We start from the raw sequence: 25,114 nt of genomic DNA, 5'->3' as shown, positions 1-25,114 counted from the left end.
TGGCAAATTATCAAGCATGTCGCCCTGCTCGTTGTCGACTTGGGCGTAGCCAGGCCCGGCAATTAGCAGTGAGATGCCGGCCTACCCTAGACAAGGAAGGATGAACAAGTGGCCCGTAATATGCGCATAAATGCAATTCGGGCGGCAGCGGGAGTATCCGCCCATTCTCTCTTACAAGCGCCTGATCTAATTAGCACAAGGTCAATAAAATGCTGTAATCATCAGGCAGCATGCGAGGGAAAGAGAATCCGTGTTAGTGAGCACAACCACCACCACTAGCAACAACAGATGGTCAACACTCTTTTTTATCCACCGTTATTGTCTCGGATCAACGACGACGGAACAGCCAAACACGTCCATATTGTCGTTCCCGCATGCGGGCTGCCATCCCGGACCCACAAAGGACAGTTTTGCGAATGATGAACCCAGCAATTGTTTCTTGATCACGGCGATTAGAAGCTAGAAAGCAAGCCATTGATGCAAGCCCGCAGCCTGCAGCCTGCAGCCGTTGAGCCGAGTTGAACTTAGAAGCTGACCGACAGGCATACATACATAAAAGGGCGGCTGAAGCATCAACCACCCGCGTGTCTACCTTGCCCCCTCCGCTCCTTTCGTAGAGATGCTCGGCTGTCTGCTCCCTTGCGTCGAGCTCAAGACGTCGCGCGTATAGCCATTACCAGCTCACCGACCATGCCGGCAAGCTCGTCTCCCCGCCGCCTTGTCGTCGCCGCGACGCTGGCCTCGAGTCTGGCCTGCGTTGCCGGCGCCGTGGCAGCGACGTCGCCCAAGGGCTGTACGTAAATCGCCGGCTCACGTCTCCGAGCTGTTGTCCTAACCAAGCGACACGCAGACGTCATCGTCGACGGATCCTCCTTTGTCCTCAACGGCGACAACGTCTCGTACCGCTTCCACGTCGACAACTCCACCGGCGATCTCGTCTCGGACCACTTCGGCGCCCCCATCGACGGCGACAGCATCGAGGCCGAGCCTGGCCCCGTCCACGGCTGGGTCACCCTCGTCGGCCGCGTGCGCCGCGAGCTTCCGGATCTGGGCCGCGGTGATTTCCGCACTCCGGCCGTCCAGATCCGACAGTCCGAGGGCTACACCGTCAGCGACTTTCAGTACAGCTCGCACGAGATTCGCAATGGGAAGCCGGCGCTCAAGGGCCTGCCCTCGACCTTTGGCGCCGACGACGACGTGACTACGCTGCTCATCCACATGTACGACAGATACAGCGCCGTCGCGGCACAGCTGTCTTACTCCATCTTTCCCAAGTACGATGCCGTCGTGCGCAGCGTCAACATCACCAACATGGGCACCGCAAACATCACCGTGGAGAAGCTCGCCAGCATGAGCGTTGACATGCCCTTTGGCGACTACGAGATGCTCGAGCTGACGGGAGACTGGGCGCGAGAGGCCATGAGAGTCCGTCGCAAGGTCGACTTTGGCACCCAAGGGTGAGTCTTTGCCCAGAGACATGGTCAACATATGACTGACGCTTGCTTCAGCTTCGGGAGTGCCGCTGGCTACTCCTCCCACTTCCACAACCCATTCTTCTCGCTCGTCAGCTCGACAACAACCGAGTCACACGGCGAGGCATGGGGCTTCTCCCTCGTGTACACCGGGTCCTTCGCTGCCGAGATCGAAAGGGGCTCCCAGGGTTTGACACGCGCCATGATTGGCCTAAACCCATCTCAACTTTCGTGGTCGCTCGGTCCCGGGGCGTCCCTCGTCTCGCCCGAGGCGGTTGCCGTCTTTTCCGACACGGGCATCGGCGGTATGTCGCGCAAGCTGCATAGCCTCTATCGAAAGCACCTGATGACGAGCAAATTCGCGACTCAGCCACGGCCAGTCCTCCTCAACAGCTGGGAAGGCCTCAGCTTCGACTACGACGCCGACAAGATCCACAAGCTCGCCACCGAGTCCGCCGACCTGGGCGTCAAGCTCTTCGTGCTCGACGACGGCTGGTTCGGGGTCCAGCATCCCCGCGACAACGACGAGGCCGGGCTGGGAGACTGGGAGGTGAATCCTGCCAAATTCCCAAAGGGCCTTAAGCCCCTAGTCGACGGCATCCGAGACCTCGCCAGCGGGAATTCGTCGACGGGCCCCAAGTTGAAGTTTGGTCTGTGGTTTGAGCCAGAAATGGTCAACCCCAACTCGAGCTTGTACGAAAAGCATCCAAACTGGGCTCTGCACGCAGGCGGCTACCCTCGGACCGAGACGCGCCACCAGCTGGTGCTCAACGTTGCGCTGCCCGAAGTTCAGGACTTCATCATCGACTCCGTCTCCCACATCCTCAGCAGCGCGCCCATTGACTACGTCAAGTGGGACAACAACAGGGGCATCCACGAGATGCCGACAGCCAGCACCAACCACGAGTACATGCTGGGCCTGTACCATGTGCTTGACACGCTGACGAAGCGCTTCCCATACGTTCTCTGGGAGGGTTGCGCGTCGGGTGGCGGCCGCTTCGACGCGGGCGTGCTGCATTATTTTCCGCAGATCTGGACGTCGGACGACACCGATGGGCTAGAGCGCGTCTATATCCAGTTTGGCACCTCGCTGGCCTACCCGGCCTCGGCCATGGGGGCCCACATTTCGGCGGTGCCGAACCAGCAGACGGGGCGCACGACGCCCATCGAGTTTCGGGCCCACGTGGCCATGATGGGCGGATCTTTTGGCCTCGAGCTAAACCCGGCGGAGATGCCGGCGGAGGACAAGGCCAAAATGGCGGGCCTGATTGCGCTCGCCGAAAAGGTCAATCCCATTGTCGTCAAGGGGGACATGTGGCGCCTCAACCTGCCCGAGGAGTCCAACTGGCCGGCGGCCCTGTTTGTCTCCGACGACGGCCAGCAGGCGGTGCTGTTCTACTTTCAACTGCGGGCGACCATCAACCACGCCTGGCCGGTGCTGCGGCTTCAGGGGCTGGACGCAAAGGCCAGGTACAGGGTGGATGGAAACCGGACGGTGTCGGGGGCGACGCTGATGAACAAGGGAGTGTCGTATCGGTTTCCCTCTGGCGATTTCGGGAGCAGGGTCGTCTTTCTCGAGAAGTTGTGAGAGGGCCCGAGGGCGTGAGATAAGATGCCTGCCGGCGGCGTCGAGCGTAGACAGGCCAGCCGGTCGGCATGCAGAGGACGGCCAGCGATTTGGAAGACGCGTAATAGAGATCTGGTCGATCTGGCACGGCAGTTTTAAGATGATGGGTCAACTTTGACTCTCCCTACATGTGGAAACTCAGGGCGCAAAGGTCACGTGCACGGTCGGGCCCTTCCTTCAGGCACATTTCCCAGTCGGTTTGTCCGTGCAGGGGAGGCAGGGGTCCCCCAGCCCGCCCTTTTAATTAACCACCTGAACTTCCCGCGAGGGTGACTGTACGAGACTCAGTTGAGTTGCCTTGCAGTGCGAGTCGCCAGCGCCGTGAACGCCCGATAGCCAGGTACTTGGGTATCAAGCCGTCTGGTGGCCGTTCCTGGCACTGGCACAGCGGAGGGTCTGGTGCGGCAGATACTAGTCACTAAGTTACTGTACCGCCAGTGGAGGGCGGGTGCTGGGAGACAGGGGAGGGTCCCGTGCAGGGCCCCACGCGCACGCACCAACTGGCCGCCTTCAGCACGCCTCCGCCCTGTCTCGGCCTACATGTACCTTCCGACCAACCCTGCTGACTTCCATCGCCAAGCAAGTAGCACCTCACTCCACACCTTTCCCTCCGTCGTCCCCTTCTCACCCGCCCTTGTCAGCATCCGCATCCGCATCCACCGGTGGCCGCTACCTCGCAGAAGCCGTCGGCCTCTGGCTCCCCCTCTCTCTGTACACCTGACTGCTTCGCGACGTCACCCGCGCCCTCTGGATCCATCGCGATATCCTCAGGGGACCGCGTCCCTCTGTGAGCCCACCCCGTCCCCGACGCCCAAAACTGCCCGAGCAGCAGCCCCAGCGTCGCTCGGGGATTTGCCCGCCGTCGATCCACCCTCGCTCTCTCCATCGCTTGCCTTGGGCTCTGCATCTCGGCCTCCCTCAGCGGGGAGCCTTGTACTGTACGTCCGCTCGCCCGGCGCTGCAAAAACGAGGCTGGGGGGAACGAGAAGCCAAAACGCAGTCGACAGGGTCCTTTGTCCTACGATGCTCCCGGCCGCCGCCCCTCACGGCATCATGGCTACGACATCTGCTGGCCCTGCCGCCGATGAGCAAGACGACTCCCGCTCCTCCTCGTCGGCCACCTCTCCTGCCCCGCCCGACAACGAAGAGTCCGACTTCTTTCTGGGCGCCAACGACTCGCAGTCGTCGCTCGGCGTCCCCAACTTCCAAGACATGCAGGTCGACGATGCCTGTTGGCCCCCGGTGAACCGGCTACCCAACGAAATCCTCATCAGCATCTTTGCCAAGCTCAGCGCCTCTTCCGACCTGTACCACTGCATGCTCGTCTCCCGGCGTTGGGCTCGGAATGCCGTCGACCTGCTGTGGCACAGACCCGCTTGTACCAACTGGCGAAACCACAGCAGCATCTGCCAGACGCTCGGCCTCGAGCGGCCCTTTTTCAGCTACCGCGACTTCATCAAACGCCTCAACCTTGCCGCCCTTGCCGACAAGGTCAACGACGGCAGCGTCCTGCCGCTCGCCGTGTGCTCCCGCGTCGAGAGACTGACTCTGACCAATTGTCGAGGTCTCACCGACTCGGGCCTCATCGCTCTGGTGGAGAATAGCGCGTCGCTGTCGGCGCTCGACATCTCCAACGACAAAAATATTACCGAAAAGTCCATCCACGCCATCGCCGAACATTGCCCGCGACTGCAGGGGCTCAACATTTCGGGCTGCGATGCAATCTCCAACGAGAGCCTCATCAGCCTCGCGCAGAACTGCAAGTACATCAGGAGGGTAAGTTTGCCATTTGTGCCTGGTCCCACGCCTGCGCATCTGCCTCTGCTCTTTCCAGAATCTGACGCTTTGGGCTTTAGGTGAAGCTCAACGAGTGTGCGCAGCTGCGTGACGATGCCGTCCTCTCCTTTGCCCAACACTGTCCCAACATCCTCGAGATCGACCTGCACCAGTGCCACCAGATTGGCAACATGCCTGTCACGGCCCTCCTCTCCAAAGGCAACTGCTTGCGCGAGCTGCGCCTTGTCAGCTGCGACCTGATCGACGACAACGCCTTCTTGAGCCTCCCGGATAACCAGGTCTACGACCACCTGCGAATCCTCGACTTGACCTCGTGTACGAGGCTCACAGACGCCGCCGTCGAGAAGATCATTGACGTTGCCCCGCGTCTTCGCAACCTCGTCTTGGCCAAGTGCCGCAACATCACCGACGCGGCTGTCCACTCCATCGCCCGACTCGGCAAGAACCTGCACTATGTACACCTCGGTCATTGCGGACAAATCACCGACGAAGGGGTTAAGAAGCTCGTCAACTCGTGCAACCGTATCCGCTACATCGACCTAGGGTGCTGCACAAACCTGACAGACGACTCCGTCAAGAGGCTGGCTCTACTGCCCAAGCTGAAGCGCATCGGCCTCGTCAAGTGCAGCTCCATCACGGACGAATCCGTCTTCGCGCTCGCCGAGGCAGCATACCGTCCTCGCGTTCGACGAGACGCCAGCGGAGTGTTTGTGGGTGGAGAGTACTACGCTTCGAGCCTGGAGCGAGTCCACTTGAGCTATTGCGTCAACCTGACGCTCAAGGTAATGCCCTTTCTGGGTCCCTCGTATACAGGATTTCTTGCTGACGCCTGCACAGAGCATCATGCGGCTTCTCAACTCGTGCCCCCGGCTTACCCACCTGAGCTTGACAGGTGTTGCCGCGTTCCAGCGTGACGACTTTCAGGCATTCTGCCGGATAGCTCCCCCTGGTGAGTGCAGTGATGACCCGTCAGACCTTTGAGCTCCGCAACGGCTTCTGACACTCGATATAGAATTCACGCAGCATCAGAGAGACGTCTTTTGCGTCTTCTCCGGAAGCATGGTGACCCAGTTCCGCGAGTTTCTCAACACGTCACCCCGGTTCGAAGAGCTCCGCGAGAGCTTACCCTACCGGGCTGGGGGTAGCCGCATCCGCGGCGCTGCTGCACGTCGATCGCAGGCCATGGCAAACAACTTGCCCACGACTGAAGGCGAGGGCTTCGACGACGAAATGGCCGACGAGGAAAACGACTTTGAAGGCCTGGATGGAAGCGAAATGGCTGTCGACGCGAACGTACAGAACCAGCCGCCCCCGGCCGGCACACTTGGATCGACCTTTGCGCAGGCGAATGGCATTCCCGTCCCGCCCCCGGCACCCAGCCTCAGCCACTCTCCGGCTGGTTCTTCGAGTCACGCACACCCTCTGACGGGGCCTATGGGGCCGCTGGCATTCTCGAGCTTCATGACCAACGAACCTGCCAGCGGAGGCCCGCCACTTAGTGCCCATGGCCATGTCCAGGCAAGCCTGGCTACCCTGGTCTCGGACCCGAGCGCATCTCAGCAAGCCAGCACTGCCCCGCCCGGTGGTTCCGCGTCGGGAGCGAGCACCGCGCCGATGCAGCTGCCGCCCCAAGATACGCTCAGAGAATAGATGCCCGTTTAGTGTGAGACGTGGACGAGTCCGTTTCGAAAGCCGGGTGGGTAATCTCGGGCTCCCGGTTGATTGACTTTCAGTCGCACGGCGCAGCATACAGACTGGTCACCGAGACGGCGTGAAGGCGTTCCGGACGAGCTTTCGGCGTCCGGGCGTTTGAGTTGGGCCACGACGGCCGACAAAGGTTCTTGGTCCTTTTTGGGGTTCGGCAGCCTTCTCGACATCATTTGCATAGGCGGAGTTTTAGTTCAGGGAGCGCCGTCCTTGCGTGCAACGAAGTGACGACAGCGACAGAAGACTCGGGACCACGACCGAGAAATGCTCCGGCAGCAGAGAATGGAACAGTGAGAGTGCGAAAGCATGCAGGCTACTAGGGAGTCGGGCGAGGACCAAACCTGACAAAGCCCGGCGAGGAGCACGGCGCAGCAGGGGTGCACACGTTGCGAAAGGATAGAGCATCTGCATGGCCGACTGCATGGAATAGGATTGAATTTGTTCCAGCAGCTACTATAGTTTGACCTTTGAGAATTGCCGTCTTGCGACTACTTGGACTGTGATGGCCGGCAGCGGCCGCGGTGTGCTCTTTAGGCCCTTATGGATTTACTATCCAGACCAGCCGAAATAGTGGAACGGGCTGGTGGGAAGAACAGGGGTTATCTATTTCGTGCCGCGCGCAAAAATGTCTGTATAAAGCTATGTAACAACTGGCTCGGGCCGTCCGACGGGCGTCGGCGTGACGCAATCGAGGGATGATGTACATCAGGCTGAACACCGGCGAACTCTTGCGTGATGATTTGTACATGTATTGACAGCCTACATGTTCTCAAACGTGATGCAAGGGAGACAAAGACCGAAAGCAGAGGCGGGGAGCAGGGCACGAGGAGTACAGATCGTCCATCGCCGTGCTGTGGCGCTGCGCGTCCCGCTCAAGCGGCGGAGATGATTGGGGGAAGGGCCTTTTCGTTGGCGGCGGTGGAGGCGTCGGAGGAAGCGTGCCGCTCGGAGACGGTGGTTGTCGTGTCGGCGACGTGGCGCGTCAGCTCGACGTAGTCGTAGGCGAACTCGCCGAGCTGGCAGTCGTCGATGCCGACGTCCTCGTCGTCGGCGGAGACGCGCAGTGACAGGCCGGGGACGAGGTTCATGAGGAAGAGGATGAGACAGGTCATGACGAAGGACCAGGTGAAGGCGGCGAGGACGCCGGCGAGCTGGTTGCCGAGCTGGACCCAGTGGCGGTCGACCCAGCCGATGGGCGGGTAGGTGTTGCCGTCGAGGCCGGCAATGTAGGAGCTTGGTGGCCAGACGTTAGCACTGTGGCATAGCACGAGACGAGGGCGATCTCATGATTGATATGGAGATGGGGAAAGGGGAGAGCAAGGGCGAGAAAGGGGGAACACTCACGCCCCAAATATGCCCGTCAGGATGTTGCCAACCATGCCGCCGATGCCGTGGACAGCAAAGATGTCAAGCGCGTCGTCAACGCCGGTGAGGAACTTGAGCTTGGTGGCAAAGTTGCAGCACAGCCCACCGCAGACGCCAATGACGAGGGCAGCCCAAGGGGCGACGAAGCCGGCGGCGGGGGTAATGGCGACGAGGCCCGAGATGGCGCCGGAGCAGAATCCAATGGTGCTCCACTTGCGCTCGAGGCGGTAGTCGAGCAGGACCCAAGTGATGCCGGCGCAGGCGGCGGCGAGGTTGGTGACGTAGCAGGCCATGATGGCGCGGATGTTGATGCTGAGGGCGGACCCGCCGTTGAAGCCGAACCAGCCGACCCAGAGGAAGACGGTGCCGAGGACGACGTTGGTGACGCTGTGCGGGCGATACGGTAGGCCGCCCGTGCCCGAGTAGCCGGTGCGCTTGCCGAGCATCAGGCTGTAGGCGAGGGCGCAGGAGCCCGAGGCGATGTGCACGGGGCCGCCGCCGGCAAAGTCGTAGCTGGGCAGCTTGGAGAGCCAGCCGTTGGCGTTCCACGTCCAGTAGGCAATGGGGTCGTAGACGATGGTCGACCACACAAAGATGAAGACAATGGCCGGCAGCATGCGGCCGCGGTCAGCAACGGCGCCGATGGCCAGGGCGGGACTGCATCGTGGTTTACCGTCAGTCTGCGTGACACCAGCCATAGGAGCAACGAGGGATACACGTTGAGGCGGACAACTCACGTAATGGAGGCGAACATGCCCTGGTACAGGCAGAAGAGAATGTCGGGCATGGCGCTGGACCCGTTGGGCTGCCCAATCGTCTTCATGAGGCCAAACTGCGAGAGGTCTCCGAGAAAGGCGTTGCCGGTGCGGGAAAAGGCGAGCGAGTAGCCCCAGAAGAACCACTGGAAGCCGACGACGGCGACGGAGAGCATTGACAGCAGGACGAGCTGCAGCGCCGACTTGCGGCGTGCGAGGCCGCTGTAGAAGAAACCGACGCCGGGGATCATGAGCAGCACCAGGACGGCGGAGAGGGTGATGAAGGCCATGTGGCCGGTCTGCCGACGCCATGTTTAGAATCGTTGCGTTTCCCATGGCAGCATCACGGCTTTACACAGCAGAGGAAGGGGAGGGGAGAGTAGAGCAGAGGCCAGAGCAGAGGGGAGACGTACGTCGTAAAAGATATTGAGGTTGCTGACCCTCGACGAGTAGCCGGCGTCGGCCGTGCCGGTCGTGCCATTGTATTCCACCGCCATGATGCTGGCCCTGGAGGAGGTCCTGCTCTCTTCCTCGATGCCAGGCTGTCCCGGGGATAGGTTAGCTCAGCCTTGTGGGCGGAAAAGAAACGAGGGGGGAGAAAAGAGTGAATGTGAGAAAGGGGGAAGGAAGAAAAAGTAAAGGAGAGACGAGGCACCAGCAAGTAATGACAACCCGAGAAAAAAACAGGTCGACAGGGTAAAAGATGTATTCTGAACGACCATCCATGCCACGTTTAAAGAGAGATTTGTCGCTGCAGCCACCATTCAGATACACGGAAGAGCGCGTGTCCTCGTCTGCCGAGTTGGGCCATTGGAAGCCCAGATGAGCTGCTTTGTCGCTGCCAACAGGCCACCACCCCAATTTGGGTGGCTAGGCAAGGGCATCTGGGACGTACAAAAAGTCCCCGTGGAGTTGGAGATCGAGACCGGACGGGCTTGTCTGTCTGCCTTCTATTTTCCTTGGCCGGCCCCCAAGCAAGCCGGGGTCCAGCCGCAAGCTGCTTATCGCGACGACAAGAAAAGAGAGACGTCCCCGTCCAATAGCGGGCATATTGGAGAGGCTGCCGATAAGCATGAGGGATCTGATAGGGACACGGCCCCCGGTCTCTTGTGGGAGTTGAGGAGCGTTGCAGCCCGGCCGCGTTTCCGCTTACTGCCCTGCCCTGCCCTGCCCTGCCCTCGACCGGGGCAGCTGCGGTGGCACCTGTTCATCTGCACGGGACATGCAGGCGTGGAGTTCCAGCCCTGGCCGCCAGACATTACCTCGAAATGACGAGCGAGCGAGCGACACCTGCTTGGAGTGTTGGTGATGAGGAGGGAGCCTCGTACGCCAGAGGTTTAGAAGCCAGGTCGGAACGACATTGGCAAAGGAAGCCGCAATTGTCATTGGCAGAGTCCGTCAGCGCGTGGACCCATGTACCTCTTGATGCGATACGCCGGACCAATGTGAGACTGGAGGGAGCATTAGTATCATCTGGTAAGCCGTAGGATATCGGACCTGGAGGAAAAAGGCTGTGTCAGATGCTTGTCGTTGGACCGGGGCGCTGCGAGGACCCAGCCGGCTCGAGATGAACGGACGGATCTGCGGAGAGTCGGAGCAGGCGGTTGACTGTTGGGCCCGGGGTATCGACTGCCAGTCGCAGCGAATTAATTAATTAATAGCCCACCTTTCGGCCAGCATAGGATCCTTCTGGAATACCACGTCGTCCAAATAAACCACCTGCAGCTTCCCGCCCCTCGTGTCGACAGGCGGAGGCAATACCACAGTCCCACGACCGTGACGCTGATGTTGGGGTCGACCCCTTTTCTCCTATGCAGCGTCGCGAGAAGCGATGACTGCTGGGGGAGGCCTGTCAAATTGCATCCGCAGCCTCATCCCCCTCGGGTGGACAGTGCGTCGTGAAGCCCTGCCGCTTTCTCCGACGCCACACGGTCCTTGAGGATTGACATTGTTTTCGGTGTGAGGAAGCGAGTCTCAGAATAGCGACTGGCAGAAGACGGCGGGCGCTTGGAATATGTATTGACGGAGAGGTGCATAGATTAAGTTACCTAGATAGTTGCCACATTGGGGTCCGAGGACCACTCCGCTTCACTGTAGAAGCCAGCTCCGGGACACACTCTCGCGAACAGCCGCCCGGTGCCGTGTCTGTTGGGTGAAGACGTCGCTCGGCCTGACATGGAATCGATCTGACGCGCCCGTCTGTCTGCCGTGCTTCCATTTTGGTCGATACGCAGTCAACCCGATAGGCGAGTTCTCCGTCACCTTGCAGGTTCGATGCGCCGTCTCTGAGACCTGGGAAAAAGGAACGAGAAAGAGGCCATTAATCCAGGTCATGGCATGTACCAGCCTGGAGGTGTAGAAAGGATGGGCCAGCCGAGCATAGAAGACTTGTGCTTTGCTTCCTGACGGTGGAGCCAAGCTCTTGCTGCCCGAGAAGCTCGGTGTTGGCTTCATCAACTCAGTCCAGGCGCTTGCTCTGGTCCTCCTGCTTCCCCAGTCTCCAATTCTCTTCATGCTTGGCCAGCGCTCTTGCCACCTCGAATGGGGCGACGTCCTCGAGGAGGCCCCGTGTCTCCGGTGACACGGGCTTCATGACGTACCTGACGACCGTGTCCTGATCTCTTTCTGGTGGTCGCCCGATCCCTATGGATATGCGGGCAAAAGTAGATGTCGGCCAATACTCCATCCTGATGCGCTTGAGGACGTCTTTGACGCCATTGTGTCCGCGTGCGCTGCGTGTCCAGTGAATTAGGGCGACGTCGCCCAGCTTCTTTTCCAGCTCGTCGTGGAGAATGACGAGGCTCAATGATGCAGGGTCATGCTTGTCGCACATGTCTTTCCACGCGCCGAGAGCAAAGTCACCCGACCTGTTCATGAGAGTCGGCGACTGTACAAGGGTGTACTTGGGTCCCTGAGATACAAGGCAGGTTTTGGACCTGCCCAGCCTTCTCTCGCGCCATTCCGGCTGGCGAAAGATTTGGGCCAGGCCACGGTTGGCAAAGTGGCCGGCAGAGTGAAGCGTGCTGTAGGCGGGAAGGGGGTTTCCCAGGCTGATAATGAGGAAGTGAGGATTGATCATAATGGCGCGCGCCACGCTCTCTCGTGGGCTCTGGGGGCCGAAATTCTTGCCTTGCTTGGCGACGGGATCGTGAAGTTCAGGCAAGAAACGCGATATCACGTGAGACGTGGCGGAGCCCCTCTGCGCCTCACCCGCTCACTTCTACTGACGTAGTACATAGCCGGACTCGACGGAGCACCTTGGATGCGCCGCCAATTGGGTCAAATCTCGGGCTGCGCAGCCTTCGCTCTCGCAACACACAACCCGACTGAGCTGCTGACCCCGACTCGCTCCGCAAAACATACCTATCAATTGGACACTTCCTCCTCACCACACACTGCGAATCTCGTCTCGCCTCGGTCACGCAATCCGCCTCGCCGACAAACAAATAAATACAGCCAAGATGTCGTGGGCGGGTGAGCTTTGACACCCCGCAGTTTGCAGAGAGGGGCTGACAAGGAGCAGGGTTCAAGAAAAACGTGAACCGCGCGACGACGCAGGTCATGATGAAGACGGGTGTGTTGTGCTCGAGGAGCTCCTTGAGCCAGTGTCGATGCTAATGGCGGCTTCCAGGGCACGTGGAAAAGACAAATGACCGCGATTATGAGGTCGAGGAAAGGTTCGGGACAGGCCCGACCGCTTGCCATCTCGACCGACGCTGACCTGTCGGCCCAGACGGTTCCGAACGATGGAGGCGGCGTCGCTACGACTGCAAAAGGAGGCCAAAGGCTATCTAGACTCGCTAAGAGGTACCGTCTGGCCAGACATCGCCGTGCTCGCTCGCGACCCGCTAACCTTGCCGCCCGTTCAGCAATGACAGCGTCACAAATGAGGATAGCAGAGACCATCGATGCTTTCTACGGAGACTCTGGCGCAAAGGACGGCGTCAGTAGGAGCTACAAACAAGCCGTCGAAGACCTCGATGCCGAGACCATCAAAGCCCTCGACGGCCCCTATCGAACGACTGTGCTCGAACCTATCACGCGCTTTTGCGCCTACTTTCCCGACGTCAACGAGTGCATCAAGAAGCGCGCGCACAAGCTCCTCGACTACGATGCCCTGCGCGCCCGGGTTAAGAAGCTGGTCGAGAAGCCCGACAAGGACGCGACCAAGCTGCCGCGCACGGAAAAGGAGCTCGAAATGGCAAAGGCCGCGTACGAGCAGCTCAACGAGCAGCTCAGCACAGAGGTGCCGCAGTTGATTGACTTGCGCGTGCCGTACCTGGACCCGACCTTTGAGGCGCTCGTCAAGATTCAGTTGCGTTTCTGCGCCGAGGCCTACTCACGGATGGCGCAGGTGCAGCAGTACCTAGACGCGGACACTAGGGATCAGTACGCTGAGGGCCAACTGGACGCCCGCGTGGAACAGGTTCTGCAGGAGATTCGGGAGCTGAGCATCAGCGGTACGGTCTAACGGCGTGTGGAGCGCCTGGGCTGGTTAGACGACCTTTTACGACACGCGGGATCATGGAGTACATCGACATGTAAGGGATAGCGCTCGGGCACGACACTGCTTGAAAATCGACTTTTCTAGACGCTTTGTATCCGCCTATATATCCACGACTAGGCTGGGCGAATGGCCCCTGCTTCGAAAATCCCCGCAGGCTCACAGCGAGGTGACCGTTAGCATCTTGTCGTGAGTCGCCAATCGTATGTCTGTGCCGGCTGGCTGTCTGGGGGCCTGTGGACCAAAGGCTAACTGGTACGTGAAAGTTGACGGGGAATGGGTATCATGAGGTTGGGCCATGGCGGGTAGGCCGTGGTGAATCATGGCTTCTGTCAAGACTGCCAAAACTCACTGAGTAGGGTTGAGATCGCGTTGCTTGCCAAACAGGTCGCTCAGGGATAGCCGCCGGCCAATAGCCTGCATGGCTGGCCCTGCTTCCGGCCCCTGCTCCTCGGCGATGCCGCCCGACCTAACAGCCTTCCAGCTCTCCTGGATCATGGCGGCGTTGATGTCTCTGGTCTCGTCTTTGTCGTTGTGTATCCAGATGCCGAGGACCTTGTCGCCTTGCTCCCAATCCCCCTCGAGCCGCAAGATGACCAGCTCGTCCATGACCTCGACATGTGTCACCCTGGCCAGGTCCGCGACCAGGTTGTCGAGCGCGCGGCGGTTGAGGACGAAGACGCAGGCGCGAGGACGGTGTTCTGTATCGTCGGCCAGCGGGCTCTGGGCACAGACGAACAAGGTGCCCTCGATGCCCGACTTGTCCCAGCTCTCCGAGGCGCCGTCAAAGGTGTAGACGACGGCGTTGGCGGCAATGCTGAGGATGCCCTGAATGGACGGCAGGTACCGCTGGAGCACGGAGAGGTTGAGCTCGGTGTTTGTGCGAGGCGGCGGCGGAGCGTAGGGAGCCTGCATGGCGGCTGCGTCGGATTCGTAGTCGGAGGCGGCGGGAATGAGGTTTGAAGGCTGGCGGATGTGGCGCGGTGCCTTGCGCGATGCGGTTCGACTCATGGTCGCGACAGACGGTTGCCCGGGCAGGGCTCGGGGGGGAGAGGGGGGCTGGACAGTGATGAACGTCGCACAGGTGGGCTCGATTGGGGAAAACGAGGGACACAAGGCGAGTCCCGAGGGTATATTAGTCGTCAGGTGCGGCGGCGAATCGGGGCCCAGACGAAGATGATGAGATCAAGGGCACACACAGAGGGATTGACGCGATGCGATTTCTCTGGCCAGCAACGGATGCAATTGAGGTCGAATGCCTGCTTTGACCCTTGGGGAGCTCAGTTGGGCTTATCGATAAGGCACCACTTAACGTGACGCTTGCTCCTTCTAGCCGGGGAAATCATCGACTCGGGAATATGTAGATCTTAAGTTCAGGGGAGAGAGCTTCTTTGCCCAGACTGCAACCCTCCCTGCAAGGACGGCTGAACCAAGGAAAACGAAGAATAGCTTTGGGTCAGCTTCTATGTATGAGACTTCCTGCTGTTGGGAGGCCAGCGCCGCCTGGGCGAGACCATTTGGCACATAAGATCGCCCCCAATGACTTGGCTGCCCGTCAAGTCTGGCTGCCACTGACATGAGCGCCCCTGGAAATCACAGGAACAAAGGCGGAATGCACCAAAGGGTTGCGGTACAGACTGTTGATCGCATGCCACGTGCTGCGAAAATGACCTAATCGGGTCTCGAGAAGAGCATGCGGCTAGGGGGCTGTTAAAGAGTCCGAGTGCACCCTCAAAGGAACGGGCTGCGGCAGTGTTCGAGTTCGCCGGCAGGTTGCTGTCCCGGTTCGAGGGCCTTGTAGATCTTTGCTGTTGGTTGAACGAGAGAAGGGAATGAAAGGGCAGAAGGGGCAGCAAGCCCAGACAGAAACGGCACAGTTTGCAATGACGGATGGCAAGCAGAGGGCACTATTAGCTAGGTAGTTCAATGGAGAGAGTGCACACGCAAAAAGGACAAGGCCTGTCGTAATGACCAAGTGGTCATAGGGAGTCTGATGCGTGGTTGGCCAGAGTCACGGAATCTGCTGCTGAAGCCGTTTGTGTTCTCGTCGCTTACGTGAGTCTACACGTGATATTTTACGTGATCCTGCGGCCCTGCACCGGTAGATGTGCTACCTAGGTACATACCTTACTTAGCTAATGTGCGACAGTCCAGGCACCTCGTGCTCTTACCTCGTGCTCTTACCTCGAGCGCGCCCAGCCTCACTGCGGCCGCTAGTTTCCATATTTAGGCCCTTACTAATTATTACTTGGTCTCATGCTCGACGTGGTAGGCACGCACCGCGTCAACACTCAGACATGACGGCATTCTTTGTGTATTGATTGTGTACGGCGCAACGGAGTATTTCCGCCTCGAAGAGCAAACAACTCGCGTCTCGTCGGCCGCCTCACCGTGTTTGCGCCATGATCTAGCAGGCCAAGCCCAAGGACATTTGCGGCATCCAAAGTCGGCAGCGTCGCTCCTCGCAGCCCGACATGACTACTTCAGCCAGCGAGGCGTCGTCAGACTCCGAGCCAGTCGACCTGTCGGCCACTCCGCAGTCGCTCGCGCGAGCTGTCCTTGCCCGCAGACGCGAGTACGTGCGGCCGCGCAAGCTGCGGGTCAAGATTGGCACGTGGAACGTCGCCGCCTGTCCAGGCACCGACAAGGACTTGGCGAGTTGGTTTGTCGAAGGCCGCGACATCGATAAGAGCTTGGCTGCGCTCCATCGCAATAGCAACACCGCCGTCGAGCACACCAAGTCTGGCACCGTCGACGGCGACTCTGACTCGGTCGGCGGAGACGATGTCGGGCTCTACGTCCTCGGGCTGCAAGAGGTGGTGGATCTCAACGGGACGAGAGAGTACATGAACCGAGCGGTCTACACTGACAACGGCCCCATGCTGAAGTGGCAGGCGGCCGTGGAAGCCGTCATGCCCTCCGGATACGAGCTTGTAGTTGCCGAGCAGATGACCGGAATCCTCCTCCTCATATACGCGTCGCCCCAAGTCGCCCCGACCGTCAGCAACGTCAGCACAAAGCAGGTCGGCACGGGGCTCCTGGGCTATTTCGGGAACAAGGGCGCTGTGACCACCCGTCTGGTCCTGGGCGAAACGACTCGCATGGTCTTTGTCAACTGCCATCTTGCTAGCGGCGCGAGCTCCAACTACCTCGACCGGCGGTGCTGGGATGTGAGCCAGATCCTAAGCAAGACGCAGTTCGACCCCGTTGTGCACGCAGGTGTTGCCGAGGACGAAGGGGACGAGATTGGCGACGAGGACTTTGCCTTTTGGTTCGGCGACCTCAACTTTCGCCTCGAGGGCCTGCCCGGGGACGATATTAGGAGGTTGTTGACATTGCACACGCGCGGCGAATACGACGTGAACAGCCATCGGTCACCTGCGCCCTTGGACGGCCATGGCTTCATCATCATGAAAAGCTGCGAGAGTGACGATGATACGAGCACCACCACCTCGCTCCATTCCCGAGACCAGAGCTTTGACTCCAAGAGTTCCCTGCCCGACCCGGACGATTTCCCCGAAGATCCAAGCCAGGACCCGACGTCCCTGCAGTCAACCCTAGACTCTCTCCTCCCTCATGACCAGCTAAGGCGGTTGATGGCGCGGCGGAAGCTCTTTCATGACGGCTGGAGGGAAGGCCCCATTACCTTTTTACCTTCGTACAAGTATGATGTGGGCACCATCGGCCTCTTCGACTCGAGCGAAAAGCAGCGCGCTCCGAGCTGGTGCGATCGCATTCTTTACCGTACGCGCAAGGACAAGCGGGGCTATGACCAACAAATCGAGGACGAAAAGGTAGCCAAGCAAAAGGACGACGAGATGAAGTCCAGGGGCCTTGAAGAAGACGACGACGTCTTGTTCAGCTACGACCCGGACACTGACAGCGAACAGCAGCCTAAAGGAAGCCCTGGGATCGACTATGACGAGTATGACGAGACGATGGAGGACCGCGAACCCGACGAAATGGTAACAAAGGATGGCTCTGTAGATCACATTCATCAAGATATCTATACGTCTCACCAGCGCATCACTTCATCTGATCACAAGCCAATCATCTCCGTCTTCACACTAGAATACGATGCCGTCGTGCCGGAGCTCAAGGCCCAGGTCCACGCCGAGGTTGCTCGCGAACTCGACCGGGCGGAGAACGAGGGTCGGCCCGGCATCACGATCGTAGTGGAAGGAGGAAAGGGGCACCTCGAGGGTGCCATCGACTTTGGCGACATTGGATTTCTCGAGACGGTATCAGCCGTCGTGACCATCGCCAACACCAGCGGCGTGCCCGCGAGCTTCGCCTTTGTCGAGAAGCCGACGACAGACGAGGGCGAGCCTGCCACTGCATCCTGGCTGACGACGTCGTTTATCCAGGCCGACGAAGATGCGACGGACAATCTCGGCAAGACCGTGACTCTCGAACCGGGAGAAACCGTGCTGGCGCACATCGAGGCCCAAGTCTCCGCCATTTTCCAGCTTCGAGCTCTCAACGACGGTCATGTCAAGTTGGAAGATATCCTGGTGCTGCGCGTTGAAGACGGCCGCGACCACTTCATCCCTGTGCGAGGCGCGTGGCTCCCCACGTGCTTCGGCCGCTCCATGGACGAGCTGATACGCGTCCCGGACGGGGGCATCAGGAAATTCGCGCGAGACAGAGGGCTCAAGGGCGCGATACCCTACGATCTGGACGTGCACTGCTCGGCGCCAAAGGAGCTGTTCAAGCTTACAGAGGTGGTGCAGACGCTGGCCGAGCGATGCGTCGCAGATGAGGCCATGCTAGAAGACATGGAGCTGCCTCGTGATCCTGGATGGCCGCTCGACGCTTCCACCTGGGTTCCTGGGCTCGTGGAGCAGAACTCAGTCAAGGCCGCGATTGTGGCGGCATTGGACACAGACACACCCATAGTCGAGGCTCTGCCGGTAGAGCTGTCGTCGGCGCACAGGCTTGAACTTGTGTCGTCGGCGTTGCTTCTCTTCCTAGCCTCCCTCACCGACGGCCTTGTACCGCCGCACCTGTGGGCAAAGCTATGGGCTTCTCTCCCGAGTCTCACGGCGTTGCCCTACACGGCATGGCCTGGCGTCCGATCTCAGGTCTTGGACATACTCGCGACCGCCCCGAACCACAATATCGCCTTTGTCTTCTTGACGGCAACGGTTTCCCGGGTATCAGCAGAGCTTAGTCCCGGGACGCCAGAGGGATCCGGTTTGTCCGGGCTGTCGCGACGGCTCAGCTTCCGGAGAGGCGACGAGGACGGCTCAAAGAAGAGACGTACCAGAGAAAGGAGGTATGCAGAGATTCTGGGGCCTCTGGCGTTCCGGGCAAACGACAAGGACAAGGCGTTGAAAGACAAGGAGCGCATCGTCATCGAGATGTTCCTCAGCCGCGAGGCGATTGGCTAGGGCCGAGAGACGGGACCGGCATCTGGAAAGGACAACAAGGAGAGACGGCGACGGGCGCAGAGGCGTTGGCGATTGATCGAATCAAGATTACGAGTATCTACGCATCTTTTTTGACTAGGCCGATTGGAACCTAAATGAGCACACGGTAATACTCTGAGAAACAACAACAGCCGGACAGGGTAGAGCCAAGTGCTTGCTGACTAGAAATGCTCGGCCTCATGGACGTGCTGGCGAGGCTGAGAGAGGCCGGTTGGGGTTGGGCTGCAGGCGAAGTGCGCACCCGCGGTGATTCGTCGGAACACCCAGGAGCCACTCACGGCCCAGCAGGCTTTGATTTCTCGGGGAAGAGCGCGACGAGTCAATGGCAGGTTCAGCCTGCGAGGCAGTTACCACGACGCCTACAAATTGCAGCCGATGAACGCGCAGCCCCTGTTCTTGGATTCCACACTTGGGACGGCCAGGGCGGCTGAACAGAGTCGAGCTCGAGCTGGTCGATGCGAACACGACCATCAGATGGATAACATTTGTCGTTTGCACCATCATTAGCGCATCGTCCAGCCATAACGAACCATCTGCTTGAACAGCGACCCACCGCTCCATTCAGGCACTCCTCCGACATCACTGTTGCTTTGGTTCGACAAGAAAGGTCTCGAGACCAAAAATAGAGGTGTGTCTCGTGCCTCGTTTGCGTGACTGCCGTCGCTGCCTACAGAAGATGGACCATCTGACGCACGCAGAGCAGCTCCGAGCCCCCCGAGACATGTTGCCGCCGCTTGAATCTCGGTGCTCGGCCATCTAAAGCAGCACCGCCGGCGTCCGATAACCTCCCAGTCTGTCCCCTATTTCCACGATGCACTGGCCAGCGAAGCCTAGCAGCACAGCCAAGCTCTCGCACACAGGCCGCGAACTCCTCCTCCAAAAAGCTGGCGACATGATACAGCGACTCGAAGATATTCGGATCCGCGCCGTGCAGCACTCGACGTTGGAGCCCATCACCATGCTTGCTGCCGAAATCCCGTTGCCGCTCGTTTCCGCTTCGGAGCAAATCGACCTTGGGGATGGTTCCTCAGGGGTCGTTTACTCCCGGATGGAGGCTATTCCCCCGCAGGGAGGGCTTGGGTGGGAGCCCTGGGATGGCACTGAGGAGCTGCCAGGTGGGGAGCAACTCGAAGATGGCCAGGATGCGTTCGCAATCGAGGGCTCCTGGCTGGAGCTCCTCTACCTGGCGCCTGATACCGAGCATGCATTTGAGTATTTCGACCTAGCCATCGCCAACGAAGAGGGTATGGGTCTCGCTGCTACGCTACCACTCGAAGACAGCACCCTACCCTCCCACACGGGCGCTCCCGAGACTCTTCAATCACTTACTGGCGAGGAAGGCTGGGCGGCAGATGGAGAAGCCGCTCTTGGCACCTCGAGTGAGGCCGCCGTCCAAGACAGTCATGTTCTTCTCTCCCCTTGGGCCGAAACATTCCCTGGTATGCTGGAGACATACTTGGACTACCTAGACAGGATGAGTCCCAGTCTGCGATACCCTCTTGCCTCCCCCGATTCGGTACCCTCCACAGACCTCGAGCTCACGCACGCTGCCGTCAACGACGCAAGCCCCCCAATCTCGACAGAGTGCTTGCTTACACTCCAGGATGGCATCAATAAGGCGTACCGATGTCGCGGAGTCATGAAAGACGGTCTTAAGAAAGCCCAGAGAGCGTCTAGATGCACCCCTTCCCGCTAGGAGCGAGAACGATCTCAAGACCACCCCGCGGGCTTGATGAAGAGCCTTGGTTACGGAAGTCCCTTGGTAGAGAGTATCACGGCCAACGAGGAGTGGCCTGCCGACGACTGGAGCAACTTGAACAGGCAACGCCAGCGGTCCAGACTCTGTGGCAGAGCTGGGGCGATGGTTTTGGCGGACGAAGATGCCTGCTTCTACGTGGACAACAAGGACTCCAAGTCGTCAAGTAAGGTCCGATGGTAACAAACGGGTTTGATTGCACGAGAATTTCGAGAGCATCATGTTGAACCACGCCACCAGAGGCGGAGGAGTCACCATAGCGGCGACTGAAAACTTTTGAGAAATTCGATTACCAGCCGAAAGCACAAAACCGCCTGCACACCTTGTCCTTTCTATCACCATGCAAGCCTCTCTTTCGCCATGTATAGACACGGTACAGAAACGCAACCGATGCAAGGCCCTCTCCGCCTCGTTGTCTCGAGCGCAGAAAACGATCTCTAATAAGAAACTAGGCTACAGGGGTATCCAGGACCCAGAAATCGGCTCAACGTTGAACGAAGATGGCGTACAAATAATGAGGAGAAGAGGACGGGCAACGGGCCCTTACGAGAAGTCGAGCACGAACTGGAACAAACCGAGGCCAAGGAGAGCGGGCTTATGCCGGCTACTCGCGCTGGTACGTGGGATGAGGATGCCACTTCTCCTCGAACATCTGCGAAACCCAATAGAGGGGGTGGTCCCAGTCAAACTGCGTCTGGGGTCCCATGTAGGGAGAGTCGTAATTGTCTCTGCTCTGGGCGTCAATCTTATCCGCTATCAAAGCGTTCCAAGCGTCAGCCTCGTCGTCGGGGGCCCATGGGTCTCGAGACACCACAAGCCGGGACTCACCGAAGCCGTTCTCCTCCTTGTACCTCTTCCACACCGAGAGCTGTTTCTGCACACGTGCATCGGTCAAGGTGTCCATGACAAGCTCATGCTGTTCCGGGCTGAGGTCTGCCATGAAGGCCGTGTGCCGGTTCCACGGCTCGGCCGGGTTGGGCCAGGGCTTGCAGTTGTAGTAGTGCCAGTGCATCAAGATGTTGTTGCAGCCTTCCTGGAGCTCCTCGACGAAGGCCGGGATCGAGTATCGAGACTACAGAGACATCGTGTTGTCAGTGCGCGTGCAGGACAAGGCCGGGCTTTGGAAAGGGGTAAAGGGGTCTGGCAGCTGGAGGAATCGAGGTGGAAATCAATGGTCTTGCCTTACCTTTGCGCCACAGTTGCTCCTCGCGTGACGATATCGATCGGCGCTGATGAAGCTGGCCTCGCGCAGGAGGATAAAGACACAGAGGTAGATGGTCCACCACCAGCGGCCCTGGTTGCGGAAGATGTAGCTCTCGAGGTCCTGCAGAACCAAGCGTCCGTACTTGACAAGCATCCTGGTGTGGTTGATGCTGTCAAACTGGGCGATGATCATGCGCGGCAGAGAGACCTTGCCGAACAGGGGGTACGTCTCGTCCTTGAGCTCGGGCTTCATATCGAGCCGATCCTCGCCGCAGATGTGGGCGCTGCCTGTGGTGTGTCCTGGTGCCAGTCAGTTTAAGCTCGCGCATCCCGGGGTTCCACAGCAAAGGAAGAAGGGGGGGGGGCGTCAACTTACGAGTAGCAAACCATAGGGTGAATAGATTGCCGAGCAGCTTCTTCTCGGCGTTGGGCTTCTTGCCAGACGTGTCCTCGAACTCGTCCTTGCTCGGTTGTCAACCTGACGAACAAAAGGAGGGAGGGGCCAGGGGCCAAAGCAAGGGGGGAGGGCGGCCCAGGTACCTCGAGGCTCTGATAGTGGTCCATGGCCATGGCATATGTTCGCTTGATGACGTCCTGCTGGGCACAGGGCAGCCCGCGGATGCGCGAAGTCGGCATGTTCTGCCTCGCCATGGAAGGCAGGGCGTTGGAGATGATGTACTTTTCGAAGTAGTTGGCCGTGTCCCAGATGTTGAAGAGACAAAAGGAGTCGAGTTCCTTCTTCTTGCGCACCTCATGGCCGTGCTCGCCCTCCCGGACGTACCAATAGCGCGCCGTCACGTCACCGGGCCGCGCATGGAATCGCACCACGTTGAGGACCAATGGCTCGCCGCAGACGCCGCTGGTGACGTGGATTGTGCGCATAACCGGTGGGTCGACTCGATCGCCGACATCCTTCATGGCCGTGTCGCGCCAGCGGTCCGTCAGTTCGAGGCCGCCTCGGCGGAAGAGGACCGTGTCAGTGAGCTTGCCCCTGAAGCACGAGATGCGGTGGATCGTCTTCTTGGACGTCTTGGAGAATTGCTGGCACGGCTGGCACTCCGCCTGTGCCTCTTGCGAGTCGTTGACGCACTCCAAGGCAAAGTCAGCTCCTAATTATATCCTCGTCTCTTTTTCATGCCACCACCCCCTTCTGGGATCCGCTGTCGACCGGGGACTTACGCGCAGTTTCTGGACCCGGCATCTCAGGCAAGCCTTTTTCCACCGGCTTTCGGTTGCTTCCCGGTGTCGTCCTCTGCCCCGGGCAGGGCGAGCCTTTGCCTTGGGGGCCGGGCAGTCGCTCGCATCCTCATGGTCTCGAGGGTCAGAGATGGGAGCCTGTTCGGCCGACAGTTGGATGCTTATCCTGCCCAGAATCGTCAAGTCAGACGCCGCCCAGGGCCCGCCCTCGGCATTTGTGACCTGATCGGGAGCTACAGGGCCCGATTGGAATTCTGACGGCTGGCCCCTGGGCGGGCCAGCGCCGCCTTGCTCCGTCAGCGGCACAGCATCGGCCGCGTCTCTACACCCATGAGTGGCCGCGCCGCCCTGAGATGACTGCTCCGCTGTCGACGAGGGGCCGCCGCTGCTCTCTGGGGAACACCTGCCGTCGGGATATAGCTGGCCTCGGCCCACGGCAGATGGAGGAGAGGGTGGATCCGGAGCACGTCGATGCCGCTCTAGATATTGGCCCATGGGGTTCCACCGGCCCTCATACTCTGGCACGATATGCTGCCGCATGTTACCTTGCCACTCAGAATATGACGGAGGGCTATAGAGGGCGTAGTTGACAGAAGACGGTGGGGGTGCGCCTGGCGGTGCTTTATCAAGAAGAGCGGCCTCTGCCTCGACTCCAGGCACGTGTATCGAGTCGAGATGGTCCGACGGGGTCGCATGCGTCGCCCTGTGCGCGGAATCCGTGACACAAGACGGCCCCGTTGAGTCTGCTGTGCCACTGCTGAAGGGCCCGGGGCTCAGCGTCTGGTCCTCGACGGCCTGTAGACGTCGATGGCATCCCGCACTGGCGGTGGTGGTGGTGAGGAAGGGGGTCGCAGCCGGCTGAGGCGGGTCATGCGGGAAAGGGGGTGCAGCAGAGGCAGGAGGAGGAGGAGGAAGAAGAGGAGGAGGAGGAGGAGGAGGAGAGTGATGGCCGTTGGCGAGCTGGCCGGCCAGGGACACCTGGATCCGGTGCTGGAAGTATGGGTCATAAAGTATCTGCAGCGCGCTACTAGCCGGCGACAACGCCATGCCCATGGCGGCCAGGTCGTCGTCGCCTGGATCCTGATGATGGCCGGCTTGGGGGCCGAAGCTCGACGGCGGAGCGACCAGACCCGCCATGGCACAGTAGGGAGCCGGCGGCTGCATGTGGTAGAGCTGGCTCGCCTGGGCCGTGCCATCTGGAGCATGGAGCCGAGTGGCATCACGATACGCTTCGGAGCTTGGCGGGTGAGCATTGTACGAGGGCACAAAAGGCGTTGGCCCAGGCCCGGCTGTCTCGGTCACACCCGTGCCGGGATGGACGGGCCAGGAATACTGAAAAGTGTTTCCCGGCCCGAGCTGCTCGAGTTGATTGTTGCTGTCGTGGAACCCCCTGCCAGGGCTACAGATCCTCTTCACCCCACGAGTCGTCTCCAACGGCGGACGCTCAGAGACCTTCTTACGTCTTGGTCGGCGCTGGGCCTGGGAGATTGATCAGTCAGAAAGCCGGAAGCTGGGTGAAAGCGCACAACTCCCGGGCGTCCCTTTTCCCGGTCGAAGCGCTGACCCCGGGCCACTGCCGGGGGCCCGCCCTCTCGCCCCTATCCAGAATCCACCACGCTCGTTGGACGACGGGGACACGCCCATTGCTCAGGGGGGCTCGCACAGCGTAGGAAGGACAAAGTGATTATTGATCCAAGCAGCATGAAATCAAACCGGGAGGATACGTAGGGTGGAGGGGGCGGAGAGGGCTGGGACTATACAGGACGGCCGATATACCGCATCATCGCACATGGCAGACATGGGGATACATACCACAAACAAAACCGGGGGCGTAAGGGAGGGGGCGTGTGGCATGGTGGAAATGGTAGGAAAGACTGAGGATGATGATAAGACAGGCAGCAGAGGCCAGTGCCAGTACATGGCCCGATATGGATCCCTCGGACGGCCAGGAAAACTTTTCACTTACCACATGCCCTGCCGGGGCTCTATCTGCGTCCATGGCACGGCGCCGTGCCCTCGGGGCCTGGCTGGAAACACAGCGTCAGGAGCGAAGGGGAGAGGAGACGGGTGAGGGGGGGCAGGGCACAGAGAGAGAGAGAGGAAAAGGGGGGGAGGCCCGGAGGCGGATGTGTCGCACAGGAGAGCAAAAGCCGTTCGAGCTGCGCGGTGAACTGATTGAATCGATGTGTGTGAGAGGGAAAGGGGCAGGGAACAGAATGCAGTGTGACCGACAGTGGTAGGCGTGAATGTGAGCGCGTGTGTATGCGAGTGCGTGCGTTTGTTTATGGAATTTGATGTC

At 59.8% G+C, this 25,114-nt stretch overlaps 9 protein-coding genes across 9 annotated transcripts; 5 read left to right on the top strand and 4 right to left on the bottom strand.

Moving 5' to 3' along the window:
• Nucleotides 1-690: 690 nt before the first annotated feature.
• Nucleotides 691-3,060, top strand: HRG_05148 (melibiase domain-containing protein; the record flags this gene model as incomplete). Its single annotated transcript, XM_044863619.1, has 3 exons — nt 691-793; nt 851-1,457; nt 1,509-3,060. 3 exons carry the CDS (start codon nt 691-693, stop codon nt 3,058-3,060), a joined length of 2,262 nt encoding a protein of 753 aa, XP_044722233.1.
• A 1,092-nt stretch (nt 3,061-4,152) lies between these two features.
• Nucleotides 4,153-6,546, top strand: HRG_05147 (f-box-like domain-containing protein; the record flags this gene model as incomplete). Its single annotated transcript, XM_044863618.1, has 6 exons — nt 4,153-4,875; nt 4,956-5,418; nt 5,461-5,561; nt 5,619-5,678; nt 5,734-5,845; nt 5,909-6,546. 6 exons carry the CDS (start codon nt 4,153-4,155, stop codon nt 6,544-6,546), a joined length of 2,097 nt encoding a protein of 698 aa, XP_044722232.1.
• Nucleotides 6,547-7,475: 929 nt separating this feature from the next.
• Nucleotides 7,476-9,220, bottom strand: HRG_05146 (ammonium transporter family domain-containing protein; the record flags this gene model as incomplete). Its single annotated transcript, XM_044863617.1, has 4 exons — nt 7,476-7,836; nt 7,948-8,625; nt 8,706-9,022; nt 9,137-9,220. The coding sequence occupies 4 exons, from the start codon at nt 9,218-9,220 to the stop codon at nt 7,476-7,478; spliced, it is 1,440 nt and encodes a 479-aa protein (XP_044722231.1).
• Nucleotides 9,221-11,181: 1,961 nt separating this feature from the next.
• HRG_05145 (peptidyl-tRNA hydrolase domain-containing protein) lies at nt 11,182-11,802 on the bottom strand (the record flags this gene model as incomplete). The annotated part of the gene is made up of 1 exon (XM_044863616.1): nt 11,182-11,802. The coding sequence occupies one exon, from the start codon at nt 11,800-11,802 to the stop codon at nt 11,182-11,184; it is 621 nt and encodes a 206-aa protein (XP_044722230.1).
• A 382-nt stretch (nt 11,803-12,184) lies between these two features.
• HRG_05144 (BAR domain-containing protein) lies at nt 12,185-13,194 on the top strand (the record flags this gene model as incomplete). The annotated part of the gene is made up of 5 exons (XM_044863615.1): nt 12,185-12,197; nt 12,247-12,297; nt 12,355-12,400; nt 12,457-12,530; nt 12,593-13,194. The coding sequence occupies 5 exons, from the start codon at nt 12,185-12,187 to the stop codon at nt 13,192-13,194; spliced, it is 786 nt and encodes a 261-aa protein (XP_044722229.1).
• A 381-nt stretch (nt 13,195-13,575) lies between these two features.
• Nucleotides 13,576-14,238, bottom strand: HRG_05143 (dcp1-like decapping family domain-containing protein; the record flags this gene model as incomplete). Its single annotated transcript, XM_044863614.1, has 1 exon — nt 13,576-14,238. The coding sequence occupies one exon, from the start codon at nt 14,236-14,238 to the stop codon at nt 13,576-13,578; it is 663 nt and encodes a 220-aa protein (XP_044722228.1).
• A 1,463-nt stretch (nt 14,239-15,701) lies between these two features.
• Nucleotides 15,702-18,620, top strand: HRG_05142 (phosphatase; the record flags this gene model as incomplete). The annotated part of the gene is made up of 1 exon (XM_044863613.1): nt 15,702-18,620. The coding sequence occupies one exon, from the start codon at nt 15,702-15,704 to the stop codon at nt 18,618-18,620; it is 2,919 nt and encodes a 972-aa protein (XP_044722227.1).
• Nucleotides 18,621-19,551: 931 nt separating this feature from the next.
• On the top strand, nt 19,552-20,355 carry HRG_05141 (uncharacterized protein; the record flags this gene model as incomplete). Its single annotated transcript, XM_044863612.1, has 1 exon — nt 19,552-20,355. One exon carries the CDS (start codon nt 19,552-19,554, stop codon nt 20,353-20,355), a length of 804 nt encoding a protein of 267 aa, XP_044722226.1.
• A 664-nt stretch (nt 20,356-21,019) lies between these two features.
• HRG_05140 (uncharacterized protein) lies at nt 21,020-23,952 on the bottom strand (the record flags this gene model as incomplete). The annotated part of the gene is made up of 6 exons (XM_044863611.1): nt 21,020-21,168; nt 21,244-21,487; nt 21,602-21,918; nt 21,995-22,079; nt 22,159-22,707; nt 22,798-23,952. The coding sequence occupies 6 exons, from the start codon at nt 23,950-23,952 to the stop codon at nt 21,020-21,022; spliced, it is 2,499 nt and encodes an 832-aa protein (XP_044722225.1).
• Nucleotides 23,953-25,114: the final 1,162 nt, after the last annotated feature.

The sequence above is a fragment of the Hirsutella rhossiliensis genome (genome assembly GCF_020360975.1).
Source record: "Hirsutella rhossiliensis strain HR02 chromosome Unknown scaffold00004, whole genome shotgun sequence".
NCBI classification, from domain to species: domain Eukaryota; kingdom Fungi; phylum Ascomycota; class Sordariomycetes; order Hypocreales; family Ophiocordycipitaceae; genus Hirsutella; species Hirsutella rhossiliensis.
The sequence above is the reverse complement of the archived record's forward strand: the minus strand, read 5'-3'. Positions and strand labels throughout refer to the sequence as shown.